Consider the following 26533-nt stretch of genomic DNA (forward strand, 5'->3'; position numbering starts at 1 on the left):
ATGTTCATAATTAAAGGAGATAATTGCTTTCAAAATCAGTCATTAGTTTATTGCAATATATGAAGTGTGAGGGAGGTGAATTATTGTGCCATTAAGCTCCGGTAAAGGGCTACGATTCTTCTCTTTGCAAACTTGGTACACTTTGTGCACGAAAGGAATTCTTCTGATGCGTTCCCAGCCGGGGAGCCCGGCGACCAGGTGGACACAGGTGGTGCGCCCACGGGCTAGCGGCGGTCGCGCGCCCACGTCGGCACGCTTCACATCACAGAGGGTTAGCGACAGGCGAAGACGCCGCAGACATCGACACGCTGCCGAGGGAAGCCGTGGACATTCGCACGTGTGCCCTAGGCAGCGGAAACTACAAACTTAGAGCGAAAAACAGCTTTGCCACGATTCTAGGTAACGCGGACAGGGCGGCGAGTTGAATAGCAACAACACGACTTGGGTGTCCAAGAATCTCAAGTGGCCCGGGGAATTTTGGCCGTTTCCCGCGAGCAGGACACCTGGGAACGTAGCGGCAATACTCAAAGGGGGAAGTTGGGTTGGGTTGTTTGGAGTAGGAGACCAGACAGCGAGGTCATCGGTCTCATCGGACTAGAGAAGGACGGTGAAGGAAGTCGGCCGTGCCCTTTGAAAGGAACCATTCTGGCATTTGCCTGGAGCGATTTATGGAAATCACGGAAAACCTAAATCAGGATGGCCTGACGCAGGATTGAAAGGGAGAAGTCTCGGTTTATTTGTATGCTCTGTCTCACACAGGGTATCGCTCTCTTTTCCTCGCGGAATGCGACGGCCAGGAGGGAGGAAATTTTGACAGGGACCTCTTCATTGGCAAGAATCTCATGTTCGCTTTGAAAAATAGTACGAGCTACGTAATTTGTGGAAGGGCGGAGACAAGACGCTGGAGGGGAGCGGCCCTCTCTTTCCAGGTGCATCAGTGCATCAGTATTCCGAATATTGCTTCTGGGGAGGCAGGAGTTCACTCTTGACTGCTTCCGATAAGTCGCAAGGATTCTCTTATCGCTTTTCGTGAGACAATGCACTTTGCTCTCTACGCTGTTTGCGACGAATGCAAAGTTTGTTAGATCCAAGTAGGCGAGCTTCACTCACTGTGCGCATTATCGAGAGCTTCATTCAGGACCGCATTTTACTTTACTACATGTCCGATAACAGTAGTACTGTTAGAACAGTTTTGAGCTTTCTTCAATACAGTTTGACGTAGGTTTGCACTTGCAAATGGACGCATACCGTCGTCCAGTAATGATAACTTCCAGTAGCAGGTTTCGGTGACTATTTTTAGCGTAGGGCACGTCAGACGCTATCAACTACGTCGCCGGCAGAGTCTCGATGCAGCCGCACGCAATCAGCCGACACTACGGCCACGCCGACCACGCTATGAACATGGCAATACAGAAAACGCCCGCTTTCCTAGCTGCACATTCTTCTTTCGCTTTGTTAAATTTCTTTGCAATGTGTTAGAAGCTCATAAAGACACAAGGCACAGTATTCACCGTTTGCCCTTTAAGAGAGTCATATGTTTAACTGTTTTTTTATTCCTTCCTCATTTATTACACCAGATGAACCCGTCTCGTGTAATTTATTTATAGGTTATATTAGAATGAAGTCATACAATGCTCATGTTAAAAGGCAAATACCAGGGCAGGCTGTAAGTAGGCTGTTTAGGTTCTTATACTGGTAACGCCGCCGCCACGTAGTGCTCTCTGTATGAAAATCACTGGCTGTGCTGTGTGCAGTCTGTGGCTAGTTTGCATTGTTGTCTGCCATTGTAGTGTTGGGCAGCTGGACGTGAACAGCGCGTGGCGTTGCGCAGTTGGAGGTGAGCCGCCAGCAGTGGTGGATGTGGGAAACGAGATGGCGGATTTTTGAGTACAGAATGGATGTCATGAACTGCTATATATATTATGACTATTAAGGTAAATACATTGTTTGTTCTCTATTAAAATCTTTCATTTGCTAACTATGCCTATCAGTAGTTAGTGCCTTCCGTAGTTTCAATCTTTTATTTAGCTGGCAGTAGTGGCGCTCGCTGTATTGCAGTAGTTCGAGTAACGAAGATTTTTGTGAGGTAAGTGATTTGTGAAAGGTATAGGTTAATGTTAGTCAGGGCCATTGTTTTGTAGGGATTATTGGAAGTCAGATTGCGTTGCGCTAAAAATATTGTGTGTCAGTTTAAGCACAGTCATGTATAAATTTTTCTAACGGGACGTTTCAAGGGACCTTATATAATTTACTTGTTGTGAGCTCTTGGTACCAATTCAGTTCTATTTGTTGTTTTTTATTTGATACTTTCTACAGTATCTGGCGACCCAAATTTTTTATTTTTGTTTATCATTATTTGAATAATTTGTGAGTGGATGTTTAATGAATTTGATGAAATTTCAATAATTATTGCATATGCAGTTTAATGCAATTTTACTGAATAAATGACTTACATGTTGAATAGCACTCCTTGCATTTCATTTATAGAATCTAAATAAAATTCACACCTCTTCCTCCTTCTTGCAAAGGACACTTTCTTCCAGGTGCCGGGTCATGACGGTGTGCTCTCTGTCAGAGGCGCTTACGCCTGTGGCTTTCCCCGTTTCCGGTCAGTACCGTCGCTCGAGTGATTTTCCAGTCCCGTCTGCTGCATTTACACATTTTCCTTACCGCGACTCGGGCCTGCAACAGCACTAGGCGGTGGACAGTGGTCATCACGATATGCACGAACTAGCTCCACAGATAGGACGTCGTATCGAGTAATTAGTTTCATCGTAGCTCTGTGAAGTGCTTCTGTCAACACGTCCTACGAGAAACATTTTGACTTAATGGAAGAGGAATTTCGGAAAGCCACGGTGAAACTAAACGAACTGTAAAGCACGTGCGCGTCGTGTGATCAGTGCTGGAACGCTCAAAGCGACAGATAAGTTGGGTGTTGAGATTCTGCACGAAATGTGTAACTAAATGCAGAAAAGTGGTCAGTGGGTTAAAGACAGCTCTCTGTCAAAAATAATTGTCTTTTGCGAAAAATGCATATGTGTCGAAACTTCCTGACACATTAAAACTGTATGCCGCACCGAGACTCGAACACGGTACTCGTGCCTTTTGCAGGCCAGTGCTGTACCGACTTTCCGAGCACGATTAACGCGCCGTCGTCACGGCTCCGCTTCGGGCAGGACCTCGTGTCGTACCTCCCAAACGTCATACAAGTTCTCGTGCGTACCAGACTCTGCCTAACCCACGTTTCCACACAATCGTTTCTTTCGGAAGTGCTAGTCCCTCGTAGTATGTGCAAGAGCATCTGTGAAGCTTGTAACATAAGAGACGAGGCTCTAGCCGAAGTAAAGTTGTGAGGTTTAGGTCTTGAGTGGTACTCGAATAGCTCAGTCGGTACAGCAAATGCCCGCAGAAGTGAAAGGTCCCAGGTGCGATCCTCGGTCCGGCACACAGTTTTAGTGTGCCACGAAGTCTTATACAGCCGCCCATTGCGCTCCAGGGTGAAAATTCATTCTGAAATTCAAATGTGTTGTCTGAACAAGACCTACCCGTCCTGAGCTCAGTTTGCTCTTGCAACAGGATATTTTCTAAAATTGCTGTGAGTCTTTGTGATGTTATATTCGGAACCATTTAACATTCACTGTTTCTTTAAAAAAATTCCCCTACTTTTCTGTCGGTGTTTCCCATCTCCTTTCGTAAACATGAGCGTTAGTGTGTCCTGTCCAGACAATAACTCAGAAGCATGTGGTAGTCAATAGTGGAATACATCTACTATTTGCTGAATAGGCGAAAGTCGTTGATAATGTAGACAGGAGAATATTACTGAGAGAATATTAGACAGGAGAGTCATACGGTGCTATTTACTTAGAGTAACGGAGCAAATCTATCAAGACTCCGAAATTATTGTTGCTGGAGGAGAGAATGAAAAACTAATTAATTTAATATAATTTAATCTTACGACAAGGATGCATTTTGCCTCGCATATTTCGTAATACACTACTGGCCATTAAAATTGCTACACCAAGAAGAAATGCAGATGATAAACGGGTATTCATTGGACAAATATATTATACTAGAACTGACATGTGATTACATTTTGACGCAATTTGGCTGCATAGATCCTGAGAAATCAGTACCCAGAACAACCACCTCTCGCCGTAATAACGGCCTTGATACGCCTGGGCATGTAGTCAAACAGAGCTTGGATGGCGTGTACAGGTACAGCTGCCCATGCAGCTTCAACACGATACCGCAGTTCATCAAGAGTAGTGACAGGCGTATTGTTATGAGCCAGTTGCTCGGCCACCATTGACCAGACGTTTTCAGTTGGTGAGAGATCTGGAGAATGTGCTGGCCAGGGCAGCAGTCGAATATTTTCTGTATCCAGAAAGACCCGTACAGGACCTGCAACATGGGGTCGTGCATTATCCTGCTGAAATGTAGGGTTTCGCAGGGATCGAATGAAGGGTAGAGCCAGGGGCCGTAACACGTCTGAAAAGTAACGTCCACTGTTCAAAGTGTCGTCAGTGCGAACAAGAGGTGACCGAGACGTGTAACCAATGCCACCCCATACCATCTCGCCGGGTGGTACGCCAGTATGGAGATAACGAATACGCGCTTCCAGTGTGCGTACACCGCGATGTCGCCAAACACGGTTGCGACCATCATCATGCTGTAAACACAACCTGGATTCATCCGAAAAAATGACGTTTTGCCATTCGTGCACCCAGGTTCGTCGTTGAGAACACCATCGCAGGCGCTCCTGTTTGTGATGCAGCGTCAAGGGTAACCGCAGCCATGGTCTCCGAACTGATAGTCCAATGCTGCTGCAAACGTCGTCGAACTGTTCGTGCAGATAGTTATTGTCTTGCAAACGTCCCCATCTGTTGACTCAGAGATGGAGACTTAGCTGCACGATTCGTTACAGCCATGCGCATAAGATGCCTGTCATCTCGACTGCTAGTGATACGAGGCCGTTGGGATCCAGCACGGCGTTCCGTATTACCCTCCTGAACCCACCGATTCCGTATTCTGCTAACAGCCATTTGATCTCGACCAACGCGAGCAGCAACGTCGCGATACGATAAACCGGAATCGCGATAGGCTACAATCTGACCTTTATCAAATTTGGAAACGTGATGGTACGCATTTCTCCTTCTTAAACGAGGCATCACAACAACGTTTCACCAGGCAACGCCGGTCAACTGCTGCTTGTGTATGAGAAATCGGTTGGAAACTTTCCTCTTGTCAGCACGTTGTAGGTGTCGCCGCCGGCGCCAACCTTGTGTGAATGCTCTGAAAAGCTAATCATTTGCATATCACAGCATCTTCTTTCTGTCGGATAAATTTCGCGTCTGTAGCACGTCATCTTCGTGGTGTAGCAATTTTAGTGGCCAGTAGTGTAATACTCAGTATGCACTGGGCTGTCTCCACGATCACATGTGTTGCATGTTTTATCCATGGAAAATTAAGCGATTCAATATTGATCACTGCCGATTGTTGGCGCTAGACTTACTGACAACTTTCAAATTGCTACCACTCCAATCACACCTGGACACGCTCCACGGCTGGGGGTGGTGCATTCTGTCATTTATGCGCGACCATGAAAGCGGCTGCGATCATGACGGCAATTTTCTGCGACCTCTGAACATTCGCGCTGGCAGTGTATGAGGGGACTGGCGCTCCGCGTGTGGATCTCGGGGCAGGAGCGCGCGGGATGTGTGCGCGCTTCAGTGACCTCTCACATCTAGCTGTGACAACTACTGCTAAGGACTGGATCGTGCTATGGGTGTGCCATGTTTAGTGCTTCTAAATACACTGCAGTGGACTCTGTATTGTAGTGATTCTTGCTATTGTCTCTATCCTATCACGCAGTAGGCCCTTCCTCCTTCCAAACGTAGTGGAGACGAACAGTTTATGGACTCCATAGTGCTTTAAAAACCGACTCGCAACTCCAGAACGTCTGTTTCAATGCCATTATCATCCCTGAGTGTCTGGATATGCTGTTTCGATCCACTTACTGATTTAACGTAAGACCAGAACTTCCTAGGATTTTCTGTCAAGTCGGTACGTAGAATTTTACTTTCCAATTCACTGAACGCTTCACGCATAGCCATCCATACGCTAACTTTGACATCGTTTAGCTTCTGTTTATCTGAGAGGTTTTGGCTGCGTTTAAATTTGCAATGAAGCTCTCTTTGCTTTCGCAGTAGTTTCCTAACAGACGACAGCTACCTAGCTTCGACACCTATAACCTTTCACGACAAGAAGACATTTTTGAGATAATCAACAACCTGGCGAATGAGGTATCATTAAAGATCGTGCCTGAGGGACAACAATGATCCGTAGGATGTAGAACATACGTAGGGCATATCGCCGGGGTGAGGACTGGCCGACCGCCGTTACGACAAGAATCCGTCACGCCATGGAACAGGTGGGAGGGAGGTGCGCCACAAGCCAGGGAAAGACGACAGCACTTTTTTCAGTTGTAGAATTTTTGACGTATAGTAGGAAGTAGTTCGACGTGATAGTAAAAGTAGTAGTAGGCTCCAGTGACGGTAAAGCTTTTGCCATTAACTTTGATACACGTTGTAGTTCACACGGGATTTATGTAGCCTGTATTGAACTGAGCAGCCAAAGTTGCAGAAAGTCGCCGGACACAGGGAAGTCAGTGAGGTGCGTCCCTGTAGGTGCAGCCCCAGTAGGAACGCCTAGGTTTCCCGGCAGCACACATTCGCAGCAGACCGTCCGCCGGCTCCGCGGAGGCGACGTGACGTCCGTTCGTCAGACACTTGTGGTCGTCCTGTGCGATACTGAAGGCACACCGTACACACTGCTGACCTCAGCAACCAGAATACTCGTTTACACCGAGGTTATATGAGCCGTGAGCCTTGCACCGAATATCATTCCAGTTTCAGTATCCCGTAACTCGCTGTGTCCACTACACACGTGTCCGTAACAGACTGCTGAGGTGTGTCTACACTCGCACCGTGCACCGCCTAAGCTGCAGCACTCGGTCGCCAGACGCGGGGTAACTTTGAAGGTTAGAACCTTCCCACGACTTTTGGAAGCTGCATCTATTTTACTGCCGTACAGGTAATTTACAAATGTATGGGAATACTTCCTTCGTTGAGATTTTTTGCATTGTTTGACGTTGGTTGGAACACGAGGGAAAACGTTGCGGTCTGGGGGTACAACGATACCACAAGTTTGTAGAACCCAGAGCAATGAGAATGCTACTGGGACTTTTCAGGCGGAGGTCGCCTGCAGCGCCGTGAGAGGGTGTGCACGTGCACCTTTCTGACTGAGACGTGCCGAATCGCCGACAGATCGCGCGACAGTTGACTGTACTGCAGAACAAATAGTGACGACGTGACTAGTTCGACCGTATGTGACGAATAGATTGACGAAACAGCTGAACTCCTGGCAGATGTTTCGGGCAGAATTACCACCAACGGTCAGGATGAAATTACTGGAAGCTGCGTCCAGAGCTGGAGTTGCGTCGTTTACCGCTGACACTCTCGTATGCTGAGACCCGGTCGAGTTACAAGGTCTGACGGCATTCTGTGATGTTCAGCGGTGAGTCTCTGTTCTGTTTGTGGCGCTCAGATAGACGCTGACCTGGTGAAAGATCACGGGAAGCAGTGATGCTCGAGACTCGTACCTCTCCAGATCACGGAATCGCCATGTGGGAAGCCATTGGATATGACAATAGGGCGGATTTGGGAAGTGTCGAAAGTAGGCTGAGCGCTCGTCAGTACGAGGCAAGACTGATGAGTCCTACCAACGCGTCCTTCACGAGTAAGGCGCCAAATGGCACATTCTACCAGAAAAATGAGAGACCGTACACTGTAACCGTCTTGAGGAATGTACGGATCATTGACTGTCCTGCCCAGAACCCTGCTTTGTTACCCATACGGCATGTCTGGGATGACATGAGAAAACGTACAGTTTCGTACCAGCCTTCAGAAATCTTCATGAACTACACAGCATGTTTTTAAGGAGTAGAATAAATTCCTATTTGCTCCCATTCTGATGTTAATGATGAACATTTGCTCGGATCAAAATGAAAGTTTAAACCTTTAATGCTCGTTATGTGATGGACATTCGCACCAAGTTTGATAAACATCGGGCTGGCGCTTCATTCAGGATACATTTGTTACTAGCCGATATTCATTATATATTCTGAAATTCTTCAAAGTGATACTGAATTTGTACATTTGTCTCTATGGCAAGATGCGAGTTCGGTTTGCAAAGCTAATTCTTTTTACACGCCTTCCCCTTCCCCTCACTGGGGACTCCAAGGTGGGGTGATACTTCTTTAGGAGAAATGCAAACTTACACGTATGTTGCACTACACCGTTAATCTTTACGAGCTCCCTTATGCGAGCGCTACACGACGTAAGTCTATCCCATTAAGCGACTACACTCGTCCTCCTGGAGGAATATCTTCGGCACCACAGAACTCAGCACGTACAGTGTCCCATATGCTGATCTCAGTTGGTGATCCCTTGATGCCTCAGAACATGTCCTACCAAGCGATCCCTTCTTCTAGTTAGGTTGTGTCACAAGTCGTGTGCACTACGGTGTGTTCAAAAAGACTTGCGATCTGACAAATTGTCGTCTGTTTCGCCTTAGAGGGCAGGCCTCCGATCTCCACATTCTTTGACGCGGTGTGAACGTCATACATTTTGTCGCCTACTCTTTCTTTCACCGTCTTCGACCACTTTCCATAGACACTCACGACAGTAGCACGTAAACAGCCGACAAGGTTCGCCGTTTTCTAGATACCGGTTACCGACCGCCAACCATAACAACCAGGCCTTTGTCAAAGACGTTATTTATTCTTTCTTATTTTCTGACTGTACTTTCATTGGAATGATTCCTCATTCGTCTCTCCTCCGTTCGTGTATTTTCCTTACCTCGTCGGAAGAGGAGTTGAACGGAATGGACAGTGGAATGAAAGGAGGGTATAAGATGAACATCAACAAAAGCAAAACAAGGATAATGGAATGTAGTCAAATTAAGTCGGGTGATGCTGAAGGAATTAGATTAGGAAATGAGACACTTAAAGTAGTAAAGGAGTTTTGCTATTTGGGGAGCAAAATAACTGATAATGGTCGAAGTAGAGAGGCAAGTAGAGAGGCAAGGAAAGCGTTTCTGAAGAAGAGAAATTTGTTAATATCGAGTATAGATTTAAGAGTCAGGAAGTCGTTTGTGACAGTATTTGTGTGGAGTATAGCCATGTATGGAAGTGAAACATGGACGATAAATAGTTTAGACAAGAAGAGAATAGAAGCTTTCCAAATGTGGTGCTACAGAGGAATGCTGAAGATTAGATGGGTAGATCGCATAACTAATGAGGAGGTATTGAATAGAAATGGGGAGGAGTTTGTGTCACAACTTGACCAGAAGAAGGGATCGGTTGGTAGGACATGTTCTGAGGCATCAAGGGATCGCCAATTTAGTATTGGAGGGCAGCGTGGAGGGTAAAAACCGTAGAGGGAGACCAAGAGATGAATAGAGTAACCAGATTGAGAGGGACGTAGGTTGCAGTAAGTACTGGGAGATGCTTGTACAGGATAGAGTAGCACGGAGAGCTGCATCAAACCAGTCTCAGGACTGAAGACCACAACAAGAACAGCAGTGGATGGGGCTGAGGCGGACTGGGGAGCCGCGCTGCAGGGGTTGGCGGGCAGCGGCCGGCCGGCTGCGGAGGGCGCGGCGGATCGCTGCTCGGGGTGGGAGCGGCCCACCCGCGGGCCCGTATCAGCCGCGGCCCACAAACAAACCCGAGAACGTTGATCGCGGCGCCCGCCCCGCTCCCGTCTCACCAAAAAACGCGCCCACCTCCCTGGCGCAGCAGACCACAGCGGCCAACAGGCCGGTCTGCCACTCCACCCCCTGTCGCGTTACTTCTCTTCTTTACTCGCTTATGTCGCCACGGAATGACAAATTATATCTACTTGCTGACTTATTCCTTAGTTATTTACACCGTCATGACTCCGATATACAGCGCGTTTCACAATATCTGTTTCAGGCCTCTAGGTGTTTTAGAGGAGACTTAGCAGATAAAGTTTCAATAAGGAACTCGTTCCGGATTTGTACCAATTGATCGTAAAATAAGTTTGAAGATGGGTCAGTTCCAAATTTCCAGCTTCCCGGAACGCATGCCAGCTGAAAAGAGGGTGATGTCGCCAGACCCTGTTGCAGTTATGACGTCATCTTCATCTACATACATACTCCGCAAATCCACCATACGGTGCGTGGCGGAGGGTACCTCGTACCACAGCAAGCATATTTTCTCCCTGTTCCACTCCCAAACAGAACGAGGGAAAAATGACTGCCTAAATGCCTCTGTACCAGCCCTAATCTCTCTTATCTTTGCGGTCTTTCCGCAAAATATAAGTTGGCGGCACTAAAATTGTACTGCAGTCAGCCTCAAATGCTGGTTCTCTAAATTTCCTCAGCAGCGATTCTCGAAAAGAACGCCTGCTTTCCTCTAGACACTCCCACCCAAGTTTCTGAAGAATTTCCGTAACACTCGCGTGATGATCAAACCTACCAGTAACAAATCTAGCAGCCGGCCTCGGAATTGCTTCTGTGTTCTCCCTCAATCCGACCTGATACGGATCCCAAACGCTCGAGCAATACTCAAGAATAGGTCGTATTAGTGTTTTATAGGCGGTCTCCTTTACAGATGAACCACATCTCCCCAAAATTCTACCAATGAACCGAAGACGACTATCCGCCTTCCCCACAACTGCCATTACATGCTTGTCCCACTTCATATCGCTCTCCAATGTTGCGCCCAAATATTTAATCGACGTGACTGTGTCGAGCGCTGCACTACTAATGGAGTATTCAAACATTACGGGATTCTTTTTCCTATTCATCTGCATTAATTTACATTTGTCTATATTTAGAGTTAGCTGCCATTCTTTACACCAATCACAAATCCTGTCCAAATCATCTTGTATCCACATACAGTCACTCAACAACGACACCTTCCCGAACATCACAGCAAACAGCCGCACATTGTTATCCACCCTATCCAAAAGATCATTTACGTAGATAGAAAATAACAGCGGACGTACCACACTTCCCTGGGGCACTCCAGATGATACCCTCACCTCCGATGAACACTCACCAGCGAGGACAACGTACTGGGTTCTATTACTTAAAAAGTCTTCGAACCACTCACATACTTGGGAACCGATCCCATATGCTCGTACCTTAGTTAGGAGTCTGCAGTAGGGCACCGAGTCAAACACTTTCCGGAAGTCAAGGAATATGGCATCCGTCTGATACCCTTCATCCATGGTTCGCAAGATATCATGCGAAATAAGGGCGTGTTGCGTTTCGCAGGTGCGATGCTTTCTAATGCCGTGGTAATGCATGGACAGCAACTTCTCTGTCTCAAGGAAATTCATTATATTCGAACTGAGAATATGTCCGAGAATCCTGCACATAACACCTTCGTCCGGCTGCAACGTGGGCTGCGAGAAACTGGCTCGTTCGCAATGACGACGAACATCCGAAACACTGGCCGTGCCGTGAGATTTGGAAGTGATTCAATCCTCAGATTTATTTTACACCCAAACGGCACATTTCCAGAGATGGGTTTATTATCAAAACTTTACCTACTAAGTCTCCTCTACAGCCACTACAAACCTTTAATAGAAACTGTGAAACACCCCCGATAAGAGTGAAATTCAGTGCGTGCCATGTATTCCGACCACCCCAAATAACTTTTTTGTCCAGAAACAAAACCAAAAACGTTTCAAGTAAGTTCATTTAGCAACACCATTGCCTGTCTTGTAACTTTGGTCGCTACCAAGATATGAAATGCAATAAGTCTATTTTAAATAGCACCCTATATTTTTTTTCTCTCCCCGAGACGTGTTCAAAATCGTGTCACAGCGTACCACTCACGTAAACATGACGTTGCTAAAAACTTAACACAAAATTTACTTTGCCTCTTCCGCACGAGCTCACAGTGCACGTACCCAGGGTCTACTCTGTGGAGCTGACTGTACGCAGAGGAAATGCGCTCCTGTCGTCGAGGCAACCGCCTTCACGTGAACGACTGCGTGGGTACTGTGCTGCCAGCACAGGACAGTTGCGCTGCTAACTGCGTCAGGTTTACGTGATCTGTTCACCGCGATTAGTTTTTGAACACGTCTTGTGGAGAGGAAGTGGATTACCGAGTAAAAAATATAGGATGCCAGTTAAAAGGCACATACTGCTGTTCGTACCCTCGTAACTAAACCAAGTTACAAGAAAGGTGTTCTTGCTGGTTAATGTCCCCATGGTAGCTAAACAGTTCTTACTCGATATATTTTTTGTTTTGCTTCTGGGCTGAAAGTTATTTTTAGTGATCAAGATAAATGCACACCCTATGTAGGGACGATATATACACGCCTGGAAATCGAAATAAGAACACCGTGAATTCATTGTCCCAGGAAGGGGAAACTTTATTGACACATTCCTGGGGTCAGATACATCACATGATCACACTGACAGAACCACAGGCACATAGACACAGGCAACAGAGCATGCACAATGTCGGCACTAGTACAGTGTATATCCACCTTTCGCAGCAATGCAGGCTGCTATTCTCCCATAGAGACGATCGTAGAGATGCTGGATGTAGTCCTGTGGAACGGCTTGCCATGCCATTTCCACCTGGCGCCTCAGTTGGACCAGCGTTCGTGCTGGACGTGCAGACCGCGTGAGACGACGCTTCATCCAGTCCCAAACATGCTCAATGGGGGACAGATCCGGAGATCTTGCTGGCCAGGGTAGTTGACTTACACCTTCTAGAGCACGTTGGGTGGCACGGGATACATGCGGACGTGCATTGTCCTGTTGGAACAGCAAGTTCCCTTGCCGGTCTAGGAATGGTAGAACGATGGGTTCGATGACGGTTTGGATGTACCGTGCACTATTCAGTGTCCCCTCGACGATCACCAGTGGTGTACGGCCAGTGTAGGAGATCGCTCCCCACACCATGATGCCGGGTGTTGGCCCTGTGTGCCTCGGTCGTATGCAGTCCTGATTGTGGCGCTCACCTGCACGGCGCCAAACACGCATACGACCATCATTGGCACCAAGGCAGAAGCGACTCTCATCGCTGAAGACGACACGTCTCCATTCGTCCCTCCATTCACGCCTGTCGCGACACCACTGGAGGCGGGCTGCACGATGTTGGGGCGTGAGCGGAAGACGGCCTAACGGTGTGCGGGACCGTAGCCCAGCTTCATGGAGACGGTTGCGAATGGTCCTCGCCGATACCCCAGGAGCAACAGTGTCCCTAATTTGCTGGGAAGTGGCGGTGCGGTCCCCTACGGCACTGCGTAGGATCCTACGGTCTTGGCGTGCATCCGTGCGTCGCTGCGGTCCGGTCCCAGGTCGACGGGCACGTGCACCTTCCGCCGACCACTGGCGACAACATCGATGTACTGTGGAGACCTCACGCCCCACGTGTTGAGCAATTCGACGGTACGTCCACCCGGCCTCCCGCATGTCCACTATACGCCCTCGCTCAAAGTCCGTCAACTGCACATACGGTTCACGTCCACGCTGTCGCGGCATGCTACCAGTGTTAAAGACTGCGATGGAGCTCCGTACGCCACGGCAAACTGGCTGACACTGACGGCGGCGGTGCACAAATGCTGCGCAGCTAGCGCCATTCGACGGCCAACACCGCGGTTCCTGGTGTGTCCGCTGTGCCGTGCGTGTGATCATTGCTTGTACAGCCCTCTCGCAGTGTCCGGAGCAAGTATGTTGGGTGTGACACACCGGTGTCAATGTGTTCTTTTTTCCATTTCCAGGAGTGTACAAATGGAAAGAAAATTGATAGTCTGTTAGACGACGATTATGGCTTTAGGAAAGGTAAAGGCACCAGAGAGGCAGTTCTGACGTCGCACTTCATAACTAAGGCAAGACTTAAGAAAAAAGAAAGACACATTCATACGATTTGGTGACCTCTACAAAACTTTCTATAATGTAAAATGGTGCAAGGCGCTCAAAATTCTCAGTAAAAAAGGTAAAAGTCCGAAAGCTGATTTGATTTCATGCACCTTTCTACCCTACTGTATCCTGTGCTAGCCTCTTCATTTGTGACTAAGTATCACAAGCTACAGCCACTTACACCTGCTAGCCTTAGTCCAGCTTCGGTATCCTTGTACAACTTCAGCTTCTACTGACGCTTCCTTGATGACTAAAGATGCGTCCAATTAAGCGATCACTTCTTTTAGTCAAATTGTCCACAAATTTCCTTACTCGCCGACTAGATTCAGTTCTTCCTTTCAATCTTCAGCATTCTTCTTTAGCACCACAGATCAAGAGCTTCTATCAGTTTTGTGTCTACTGTTTATGGCCCGCAATCAACTTCGTGACATTCAAATTTGTAATCTATGTTAAGAAATGGTTTTTCTTTTGAGAAGCGCCGTCGCAGGTCCCAAACTGCAAAATTCTTCTACCAAGTTCTAATATCTCGCTTCCTAACCTAATTCCATCATCACATGATTTAATTTGACTACGCCCCAGTACCCTTGCTTTTAGTCTTGCTGATCACCTTATAACCTGTTTTCAAGAAACTATTAATTCCTTTGAACTACCTCAAGTCCTTTGTCGTCTCTCATAGAATTAAAATGTCATCGGCAAAATTGAAAGTTTTTATTTCTTCTCCCTGAACTTTCATTCCGCTTCTCTTTGGTTACCTTTGCTGCTCGCTCAGTGTACAGATTGAAGAACGTTGGGGATAGGCTTTCGTTCTCTGGCGAAGATATCGGAAATGACACGTTCAAAACCAGGTGTTAATTATAATTCTTCAGTTTCTTCACAATCTTTAAACGCAATCGAATGTAACATATTGCGGATATGTGATCTGAGGCTTTCCCGGCGTATGCACTGTTTTACGGGTTTTCGGGTGTCCAGCCGGATACGACCGTCGAATGCCCACGATATTTCGGCGAACAACCGTTCCGCCATCATCAGGTGCTACTGATTCAATGCATCGGCGACCGTATCCAGTTGGACAATCGAGAACCTTCAAACATATTGCGGATAAATAGGACGAAAGGCTTTTTATTTTGTGATTACACTATTGGGAAACTATCACCGGAAGCAGTCACATCCATCAAATATCTGAGAGTACGCGTGCAGACTGATATAAAACGGAATGACCACACTAAAATAATTGCAGAAAAAGCAGATCCCAGACTAAGATTCATTGGAAGAGTCGTCAGGAACTGTGACCCACCCAGGAAGGAGGGGCTTGGAAAACACTCATTCGACAGATACTTTATTCATCAGTCTGGGCGCCTTGACAGATAGGGTTCGTACAACAAGATCAGTGATAATAGATTCTTTCGGTAAGCGCTTAAGCGACACGGAAAAGATCATACAACTCCAGTAGCAGGTGCTACAAAAAAGGCAACGTCCATCACAGATTAAATTCTGAAAGAGTTGTTCCTAGAACAGCAGACCATTGTGTTGCTTCCCCCGGCGTATGTCTCAGGACATACCATGAAGGTAAAATTAGGGGGGCTTACCAAGAGCCGGTCCTTCCGCGCACCATTCGCAACTGGAACAGGGAAGGAGGACGTGATGGTGGAGCACAGAGTACGCCCCGCCACACACCAAAATGTGGCTTACGGGATACGCATGTAGATCAGGATGTGGATGTAGAGGGGCAATCGATATCGTCCGATGGCTCTGAGCTCTCACGTGGTAGTGTGTGTTGTGGTGCGTGACACTATTCACGTGGTTCTTGTTGCTTGGGGCCGCTTGTAGTTTCAGTTACTGCTGTGTTTGTATTGGGTTTGCAGAGAACGTTGTGAATTGTGATGGTGTGGCCGAGTTATTGAACTTAACAGTTAAACTGACTGAACAGAAGATAACGACTATTACTACAGGTTATCCGTCTTGAACTAATTGCAATAGAATAAAAAAGAATTACACAACAAGCTTTCGCTTTTATTTACAAAACATCTTCCGTGGTTATTCTGTAAATCGGATACATCGTTTGTACATTTTTCATTGTTTTAGGTTAAAAGCAGCGTTTTCTGTATAAAGTTGGTCTGCAAGTTACTTACGATGTTTCTTTACATATTCTGGTCCCTTCCTCCTTGCTAGCAGCGGTTGGTGTCGAAAGGCTTAATTTCACATATGCATTTGGCAGTTTTTGCCATTCTGCAGTATTTCTCGCACTGCACTATTTACAGTTTATTTTCTTAAACTATTTCTCACTCAGCACAGCCACAGTATTTATGTATGTTCGTTTGTTTTCGTTCACGTAGTGTTGCCAACCTGTGTAACGATTTTTATTTATTTATTTATTTATTTATTTTGCTTTTTTTGTAGGGGAGGGGGGAGGGGAAGGCAGAGATGGGCCTGGAAAGGACAGAATCTGGGAGGAGATGATAGCCTGTGATTATATGTGTACATTTAATGTTAAGTTCAAAGGGTGTGTGGTTTGCCAAGGTGGTCTCATCATTCATGAGTAGCTTCTTTTCTGTTATGGTTTTTTGGATGTGGTAGTTTTTGTGTAAGGTGAGGAGGTGTTTTTTGTTGTTGTTTATCCTTATGATTTCCATATCTGTGTCTTTGGTTGTAATTTTATGTTGCTGCTGGTGTAAGTACTCTGCAAAAGTTGATTGATTTCTCCCATACTTCCATGCTCTTTCATGTTCTTTGTATCTGGTGTCAAAATCCTCCTGGTTTAAACCATGAATCTTCCATCACATTTATTGCATTTCGATTGGTATATTCCAGGTTTCAGATACAGATCAGTTTTTCCTATTGTATTTTTAATTCGACTGCAGTCAGCTATAGCTTACCTATAGTAACACATGAAATTCCTGGCAGATTAAAACTGTGTGCCCGACCGAGACTCGAACTCGGGACCTTTGCCTTTCGCGGGCAAGTGCTCTACCATCTGAGCTACCGAAGCACGACTCACGCCCGGTACTCACAGCTTTACTTCTGCCAGTATCTCGTCTCCTACCTTCCAAACTTTACAGAAGCTCTCCTGCGAACCACATGTTAACAGTTGCTGCGGAAGATGGCCACAGAAACAAAAGTATAGAAGTTACGAGCTTAAGCTCCTAATACTCAGCACTGGCTTTCGAAATGGGAAAAGTTGAACTTCATAGGCCCTACATTTGAGGCAGTACATTGAAGGTGGATATGAAAATCCTAAATTCACAGAGTACTCTTTATGGATCTATCTGATGCATATAGCACGGCTAACCATCGGATATTGTTACATAAACTATATAATAAGACACAGCATTGTAAGATTCCTTAAGTTCTAAGCTATCTTCTTCAAAATCGCAAGTCCCTTGTCGAAATCCAAAGTTAGGGTAGTCGATGGAGGAAACAAAAAAAACTGCTTACCATAAGGCAGTGTTGTTGCCCCTATTCTCTTCAATATTTAAATGTACCACGAGAACCTTAGATGGTATCAGGAGCTTCATATACGCGGGCGATTGAGCTATTACATTTCTGGCAATCGAGTTTGAGGCTATAGAAGGTAAGTTATCCTATCGGAAATAACTTATAACCCTATCGGAAATAACCGACTGTTACAGAGAACACCAATCGAACGCTATCAAAAATTGAGGTTCGTGCCTACCATGTAAAGAACAAGCGGATTTGGAGGAAACTGCAAGCTTGGGAGGACGTTCGGTTAGACAAATGAGTAAGACGGGATTATTTAGGTGTAACAATGGATCGGACCTCCACTTACGAAAATCACCGCATAATCACCAAACAGTGAGTGTCAGCTACAAATACACTACTGGACATTAAAATTGCTACACCACGAAGATGACGTGCTACAGACGCGAAATTTAGCCGACAGGAAGAAGATGCTGTGATATGCATATGATTAGCTTTTCAGAGCATTCACACAAGGTTGGCGCCGGTGGCGACACCTACAACGTGCTGACATGAGGAAAATTTCCAACCGATTTCTCATACACAAGCAGCAGTTCACCGGCGTTGCCTGGTGAAACGTTGTTGTGATGCATCGTGTAAGGAGGAGGAATGCGTACCATCACGTTTCCGACTTTGATAAAGGTCGGATTGTAGCCTATCGCGATTGCGGTAACGGATCGTGCAGCCACGTCTCGATCCCTGAATCAACAGATGGGGACGTTTGCAAGAGAACCATCTGCACGAACAGTTGGACGACGTTTGCAGCAGCATGGACTATCAGCTCGGAGACCGTGGCTGCGGTCACCTCTTGTTCGCATTGATTACACTTTGAACAGTGGCCGTAACATTTCAGATGTGTTAAGACCCGTGGCCCTACCCGTCATTCGATCCCTGCGAAACCCTACATTTCAGCAGTATAATGCACGACCGCATGTTGCAGGTCCTGTACGGGCCTTTGTGGACACAGAAAATGTTCGACTGCTGCCTTGGCCAGCACATTCTCCAGATCTCTCACCAACTGAAAACGTCTAGTAAATGGTGGCCGAGCAACTGTCCCCTTCACAATACGCCAGTCACTACTCTTGATGAACTGTGGTATCGTGTTGAAGCTGCATGGGCAGCTGTACCTGTACACACCATCCAAGCTCTGTTTAATGGCCAGGGGTATTAAGGCCGTTATTACGGCCAGAGGTGGTTGTTCTGGGTACTGATTTCTCAGGATCTATGCACCCAAATTGCGTCAAAATGTAATCACATGTCAGTTCTAGTATAATATATTTGTCCAACGAATACCCGTTTATCATCTGCATTTCTTCTTGGTGTAGCAGTTTTAATGGCCAGTAGTGCAATATCCTTAGCAAACTGACTGGCAACAATTGGGGTACACAACCACAGACGTTCAGAACTACCGTCCTAACTCGGTGCTACTCTGTCGCAGATTGTGCCCGCCCTGTTTGGTAGACATCGCTTGATGCTTAACAAGCTGACATTTTTCTGTATGAAACATGTCTACTCGTCACTGGTTGCGTGAGACGAAAACAACGTAACAAAGTGTGGCAGGAATCGCTCCATCGGATATTACAAGAAAAGTTGCGTCCATGAACGAGAGACCTGAAACACTTGCTTCACACATGCGAATATTGTACGCCTATCAATCTGTCCACCGTTGACTGAGACTTAGGAGGAGTTTCCTGCATACAATCGTAAATCTAAACGACGTGAAGATTATGGAGGACGTGCTGGATGGATGATAGCAATCAAACATCTGCTCCCAGCAGAGAAACACTGATTTGCCGGAAAATCGTTAAACGGACTTCGTATTCATGTTGGAGGATCGAGAATGAGTACGTTAAAGTGCAACATCCCTGGCACATGTAGGCTCTGCGAACGTGGCGAAAATCAGACCACAGTCCACGTCGCCAGGTACACCAAGTGCCATTCGAGATGTGACACCTAACTCCGGCGATTTGGCAAAACTGTCGGCAGACAGTATTTGATATGCATTCTCATTAAGTATCATCATGTGAAGCAATTTGAATCTTCGTCATTGTTCGCTTCTGATACTAATGGATAAAAAGTCAGAATCAAACATTATATTTGGTTGTCATAGTAACAAACGTAAACGGTGGGTACAGTTCACTCGAACTTAGAATCGCTTACAAAAAAATTTTTATTCCTTTTTTTCATTCTTTTATTTCCTGCTGTTGCCACGCTGTGCTTCTTGGTAAATGGTAACTGTACGGTAATTTATCATATTTTGGCATAATGTATTAGTATCGATTTTTGGCTTTCTTTTTAGTTGAGCTATATTGGTCAAGAGTTGTTCTTCATTTCAATATTTTAAACATGGCTGAAACAGCAACTGTTGAAATTCTTCACGATAAAGGATGACAGCCAAAACAGTTGCAGAATAAAAATTCATTAAAATTGTTGACCAAGGTTTCGGTATATATAAATATACCTTCATCAGGAGTAAAAAATCTAAAATTACATCATGCAATGGAGATTAATAAAACAATTGTGCCAATGGCACCATTTATAACTGTTACACAGTCCGCCCTCGGTAGCTGAGCGGTCAGCGCGAAAGAATGTAAATCGTAAGGGCCCGGCACGGTAGCTCAGCGTGTTCGGTCGGAGGGCTAGCCGCCCTCTGCATTAAAAAACTGAGTTAATGGATCAACAACGAACTGAAACAGGTGTCTTTCGACGTCCGCCCAGAGCAGATACGACGAACGAAAGCGAACCAAATGAGCTAAAAAAAGGGGTTCAAAAATGGTTCAAATGGCTCTGAGCACTATGGGACTTAACAGCTATGGTCATCAGTCCCCTAGAATCTAGAACTACTTAAACCTAACTAACCTAAGGACATCACACAACACCCAGTCATCACGAGGCAGAGAAAATCCCTGACGCCGCCGGGAATCGAACCCGGGAACCCGGGCGTGGGAAGCGAGAACGCTACCGCACGACCACGAGCTGCGGACGAAAAAAAAAGGGCCTGGGTTCGATTCGCGGCTGGGTCTGAGATTTTCTACGCTCAGGGACTTGGTGTTGTGTTGTCCTAATCACCATCATTTCATCCCCATCGACTAGCATGTCGCCGGAGTGGCGTCAAATCGAAATAGGCAGGGGATGTAAAGCACATTTTGTGCAGTTTAGATGCTATGCAACGTGTCATACAAAATTTTGTGCAATATTTCGATCAAAATAGAAATGTGTCAACAATGTGAGATACTTTTATGTTGCTTCATTATGTCGGTATTTGGCATATACAAAACATTTAATAGAGTGTTGACCTGACAACATTGCAGCGATTTTGCATGCCACGGATTTAGCGAGTCTTGTGTCTATGTACGGGTTATTCAGTTCCCGTGCCGGCCGGGATGGCCGAGCGCTTCTAGGCGGTACAGTCTGGAACCGCGCGACCGCTACGGTCCCAGGTTCCGAATCCTGCCTCGAGCATGGACGTGTGTGATGTCCTTAGGTTAGTTAGGTTCAAGTAGTTCTAAGTTCTAGGGGATTGATGACCTCAGAAGTTAAGGTCCATAGTGCTCAGAGCCATTTATTCAGCTCCCGTAAATTACGGGCTGGTGGTTTATGGGTGAAGAGCTGGTGCGTGATAGCGCCCAGACGCGATCCACTGGATTCAGATCGGCAAAATTTGCGTCTTTGATCTCGGCCACTGTATCGCGTTCTGATTTTTCGGTAATTTTTTTTTCCTTGAGATTTTTGTTTGTCCCCGCGAAAAACACCCAGTTTCCCCGTTAGTTTCAATATTTACCATTAAGAATTCGTGCATTTTGGTATCTGATGACTTTTCATTTTCGCGGCAAGGGAACGGCTGATGTCATGATCGCCATTTTGAAATCATGTTTGTGTTTTGGGGCTTGCAATGAAATCACTGGCCGTTTAGTATCGAAGACTCTGTTTTATCCGATGTGAAGGCGCTTAGATTACGTTTTGGCTATTTATTATTTATTTATTTTATTTATTTACGCATTTATTTTACCTGGCAAGATAAGGGCCTTCAGGCCCTCTCTTACACCTAACCAGGCATACTCAGATTCAACAAATTTCAGTTTCTACAGAACATTAAGGACATATAACATGTTATACAGTATTAATGTTACAGAAAAAAATTAGAGATTATAAAAGTAGTACAATGATAATTATAACAATCAAAAAATAATTATAATAATCAAGAATAATAATAATAGTAATGACTATGTATAGGAAAGTAAACATATTTTTTCTTTTATGAATGTCAGTCCTGTTGCTAGTTGGGAATTTTCTCGTTATATTCTTGCAGCTTGTGAGTTATTCTGATCAAGCAGAGACATAAGACGATAGAATGGGGTGAAAGAGATATAGAAGAGGTAGATAGGTTAGAGGAAGAGAAATAGAATGGTAAAATTCGAAGCTATGATGGAGAGGAGAAAGAAAAAGATGAGAGGGGCACGACAATGGTGGCTATACCGTCTCTAATATGTAAGTCTTGAGTTCCCTCTTGAATGTTAAGTGGTTCTGGATAAGACGCAGATCACAGGGGAGCGCGTTCCATAGTCGTATGGCTGAGATGGAGAATGACACAGAGAAAGATTTTGTGTTATGTAAAGGTTCAGCCAAGATGCTAGACGTATCCGATCTGGTATTGCGGTTGTGGAATGATGATAGGTGTTTAATGTGAGAAGATAAGTATTGGGGGCACCAGTGGCTAAGAAATCGATGAAGTAAGCACATCGTGTGGAGATCGCGTGCCTTATGTGGGCGTATCCAACCTAGCTGGGAGTATGAAGGACTGATATGATCATACAACCGTATATTGCATACGTATCTAACGCAAGCATTCATCACTAGCTCGAGGCATCCTGAATTTTCACTATTTGTGCCGTGTTGAACTACATCACAGTAGTAAAGATTAGGCAAGACTAGTGTTTGGACCAATTTTTGTTTAACATGGGTTGGAAATAATTTTCTAAATTTTTGAATTGCATGTAGGGAGGAGAGCGATTTCCGGCAAGCTGTGACTGTTTGTTCTTCCCAGTTTAGGTGTTCATCCAAGATTATTCCAAGGTCTTATTAATATTACGTATTTAAAGAGAGTAGAAAAATGCATTCGAAATGTGGTAGAGGCTGACACCTTGTGGAGACACAGGGCAGCGGCACGCGACCCCGGGCGCCCTGGCCGGATGCGCGGCGCGGCGCGGCCTTCCACAATAGCCGGGGCGGGTAAACAGCGGCCGGGGGCGCCAGCTGCGCGCGATCCGCGCTCCGCCGCCACTTTTAATGGCGCTGTTTATTTTCGGGGCCGCTGCACGGCGCGGCGGCTGGCCCGCCGCCATCTTGCCCAGGTGCGTCTCGTCCAGTCGCCGCCATCTTTGTTTACGGAGCGCGCGCGACTAGCGAGCCGAGGAGCACTAACTCGGCTTTTAATAGATCCCTCTTCCCTTCTAAATGCTCGGCTCTGAATTCTTGATACCCCGTGCTTTGTAGAAGCATTTCCTGCCGAGAGACACCGAACGGCAAAAATTTGAGAAAGTTTCTGCTGCCCATTCCCAGAAGCGCTGGGTCTATTTCTATGGTGTTAAACAAAACAGAAAAAGGATATTTGACACACTAATTCTTCTCGATAGTCTTCGAAATGGTGACATTTTTTATTATTTTATCTCGTCGATGTACATTTCTGAACAGAGTTCCTTCATCAGGCGTACAGCTCGGTAGTAAGGCAGCTTAATCGCAATGTCACCACACAGCTGCCGCGCGGGATTAGCCGAGCGGTCTTAGGCGCTGCAGTCATGCACTATGCGGCTGGTCCCGGCGGAGGTTCGAGTCCTCCCTCGGGCATGTGTGTGTGTGTGTGTTTGTCCTTAGGATAATTTAGGTTAAGTAGTGTGTAAGCTTAGGGAGTGATGACCTTAGCAGTTAAGTCCCATAAGATTTCACACGCATTTGAACCACACAGCTAATGATAAAAGATCAATTGAAACGTGGATTATATTTTAACTTCTCTTGTTCGCGTATTGCATCCCTGGATATTGCATCGTAATACTCAAACACTGATGATCCAAAACGTTATGACCACTGCCCAGGGCAAGAGTCAGTGCCGACTTGTGCCGTTGCAGGCATGTGAAGCGGTAAAGAGAGAATATAAGGGGAGCAGAGTCGGATGGAGAATCATTGTGTCGACGATAGAGGTTGCAAATGCGGAAGTCCGCTGACTGACAATAGGCAGAGTGTTATAGCCTGGAACATGGGGAGCAGCATTTCGGAAACGGCGGAGCTGGTCGACTGCCGGACTGAGCCACTATACGAAGTGGTTTAAGGACGGTGAAAGCGTGAGAAGATAACGACATGCGCGACATCCGTGCATCATGACGGAACGTGGACATGAAAGGCTTGCCCGTTCAGTGAAGCACGATTAACAGCGATCTGTGGCGGATTTGAAGGCAGAGTTCAACACCGATGCAGGCAAAAGTGTTCCACTGCACAGTAGTGAGCACAGGGCTCTCTGCAGTAGACGACCCGTACGTGCTCCAATGTAGACCTAACAACATGGGAAATAACGATTGCAGTGGACGTTGTATCACCGAGACTGCATCGTTGATCAGTGGAAACGTGCCGTCCGGTTGGGTGACTCACGTTTGTCGTTAGGCGAGGTCGACATCCGCGTCTGCATAGACCATCAACCAGGCGAACGGCTGCTGGAAACACGCGCTCTGAGTGCCAGCTGGTGGGAGCAGCAGCGTCCTCTTAATGCTACAGGAACATCACTCGGACATCCGTCCGACCTGTCATAGTTATCAAACTCGTCATGACACCAGTGGACTAAGTGAATATTACTGTCGCTCCATCGATTTATTCTCGATGCCAGAATCGTGTTACAGTCGTTTCAGGATCATTCTAGTGAACTCACATCGAACTGTATGCCACCAAATGCTCGAGATCTGAATCCAGTGGAACACGTCTGGGCATTGTCAGGCACCAGCGCTTCACCCGTAAACCACCAGCCTATATGATTACGTAGGCTTTCCCGGCGTAATAAGTCTTGAAAGTCTCTTCGGGTTTGCTACCGGATCCTAAAACCAACTTGATATTTCGGCGATCCAGCTGTTCGCCATCTTCAGGCAAATGCTGCTTCTGCTGATAAGTCCCGCTGAGAACTGACACAGTTCTCAGTGGGACTCATCAGCAGAAGCAGCATTTTCCTGAAGATGGCGAACAGTTGGATCGCCGAAATATCGAGTCTTCATTTTAGGATCCGGCAGCAAACCCGAAGAGACTTTCAAGACCAGCCTATAATTTGCGGGAACTGAATAACCCGTGCGTAGACACAGGACTTCCTAAATCCGTGGCAAGCAGAATCGATGCTATGTTGTCACACTATTAAATATTTTGTATATGCCAAATACCGACATAATGAAGCAACGTAGAAGTACCTCACATTGTTGAGAGATTTCTATTTTGATGGAAATATTGCACAAAATTTTATATGACACATTGCACAGCATCTAAACTGCACAAAATTTGGTTTACATCCCCTGCCTATTTGCAAAACGTATGCGTGGTTGGTTTCAAGACGAGCACGGATGAAATAATAAGCCTCATAAATCTAAAAAAAGAGGAACTTTAGCGTGAAACGAAAGCAAAATAATAGTTAAAATACAGTCAATCTTCTGAAAGGTACACATCTTTCGAACAAATGGAATCTAAACGTACTGCTACGTAAAATTCAGTACCACGTTACTCCATCGTGTGTACTGTAACGTAAAGTGGACCCATCGGCCCTGTCCCACTCTTCAAACAGCAGCTCTGCTGACGTCACCCAGTGTGGCGGGATGGGTTTCTGCGCTGATGCAATGCGACTTTCCACTGACCTCCAGAATGCTCCGTCACGGAGAAGAGTGCGACAGGTCATTCCATTGTTTGACTCCTGACTGCAGAAAGAAGACCGCGACGAGGTGGGAACCGTGTGCTGAGTACTACCGCCTTGAAAAACAGACCTGTCGATTGTACGGCTAGAGAATAGAACGACCGCGTCCCAGTACTGCACAGCACTCACGCTGTTCTGGACGGCGACCATCAAACAGAGCAGCCTGTCTGCTGCAGCGTGAGCGAGCAGGCCTCAGGTGTGCGTTGGTACCAAACAGACCCCGCCCCGCAGTCTCCTACGACGATCACGAAGCATCAGGCAAGTCGGTCGAGAGATCCGAACGTCGTCATTCCATATCGTACAGGCTTCTGCGGCCAATGTCACATTCAGAATAATGTCTCTGGGTTTGTGCATAGAGTAAATATCTCTGGAGTGAGCATTGCGTTCGGCGCATGTTGTCAACATTAAACCAGGATCGTCACGTGTTTTCGGGACTTCGCTGTGCGTATGTGATTTCCTCAGAGTTTGATGTTCATAATATCGAGAGTTTTTGTTGTGTCTTCACCGTTTGTTGATAGTGTAATAGCGACGGTGAATAACTGTTGTTGCTACGGATGCTAAGAAAAATATGCGAAAGGAGGGATAGTAACTTTTCATGGGTACTATGTTTAAAAATTTCGAGACGCATTATAATTAAGGCTTGATTCTGTAGACCTATTTTCCTACGATTTTATGACTATATAATAGATATTACGGCTCGTACAAAAGCTTACAAATAATCGCTTCCTCTCGTAAATTCGCTAGTGGAACAGGAAAGGGAATGGTTAGTTGTTTCAGCAAATACTATCATCCATGCATTTATCAGTGACTTGTCAATTACGTATATAGATTTGAAAGACGGGAGAGAGATAAATTCACTAGAGTGGGAGTCTGTAATTGTCTTCGTATAATGTGTGTCTCCAAACCTTTTGTTTACTATAAAGTTCCAGTAGGAGACCATGTTAAGTGTGTCTAGGACATGGAGAATGATTATGTGTGATTTATATTTTAGGATGAACAATGAGTAAAGACGTGCCTCCAGAAAATAAGGAGGAGTAATTTTGTCCCCACAAAATATTCCAAAGTATGTTCAAAGCACTTTGAAGAGGAATGTTTAGAAAGAGAAAAATTTGGACGTGTGTGGCTGAAGGTAAATGCTATACCAACTATTTTTAATTT

At 45.9% G+C, this 26533-nt stretch overlaps 1 protein-coding gene across 1 annotated transcript in view; it reads right to left on the minus strand.

Moving 5' to 3' along the window:
* Positions 1-26533, minus strand: part of LOC126176666 (uncharacterized) — an 85349-nt gene that overhangs the window by 19549 nt on the left and 39267 nt on the right. The window contains exon 2 of the mRNA XM_049923825.1: positions 22584-22844. Coding sequence (XP_049779782.1) covers positions 22584-22844 — 261 coding nt within the window. The remainder of the gene's footprint in view (positions 1-22583; positions 22845-26533) is intronic.

Source organism: Schistocerca cancellata, chromosome 3, assembly GCF_023864275.1.
Source record: "Schistocerca cancellata isolate TAMUIC-IGC-003103 chromosome 3, iqSchCanc2.1, whole genome shotgun sequence".
NCBI classification, from domain to species: Eukaryota; Metazoa; Arthropoda; class Insecta; order Orthoptera; family Acrididae; genus Schistocerca; species Schistocerca cancellata.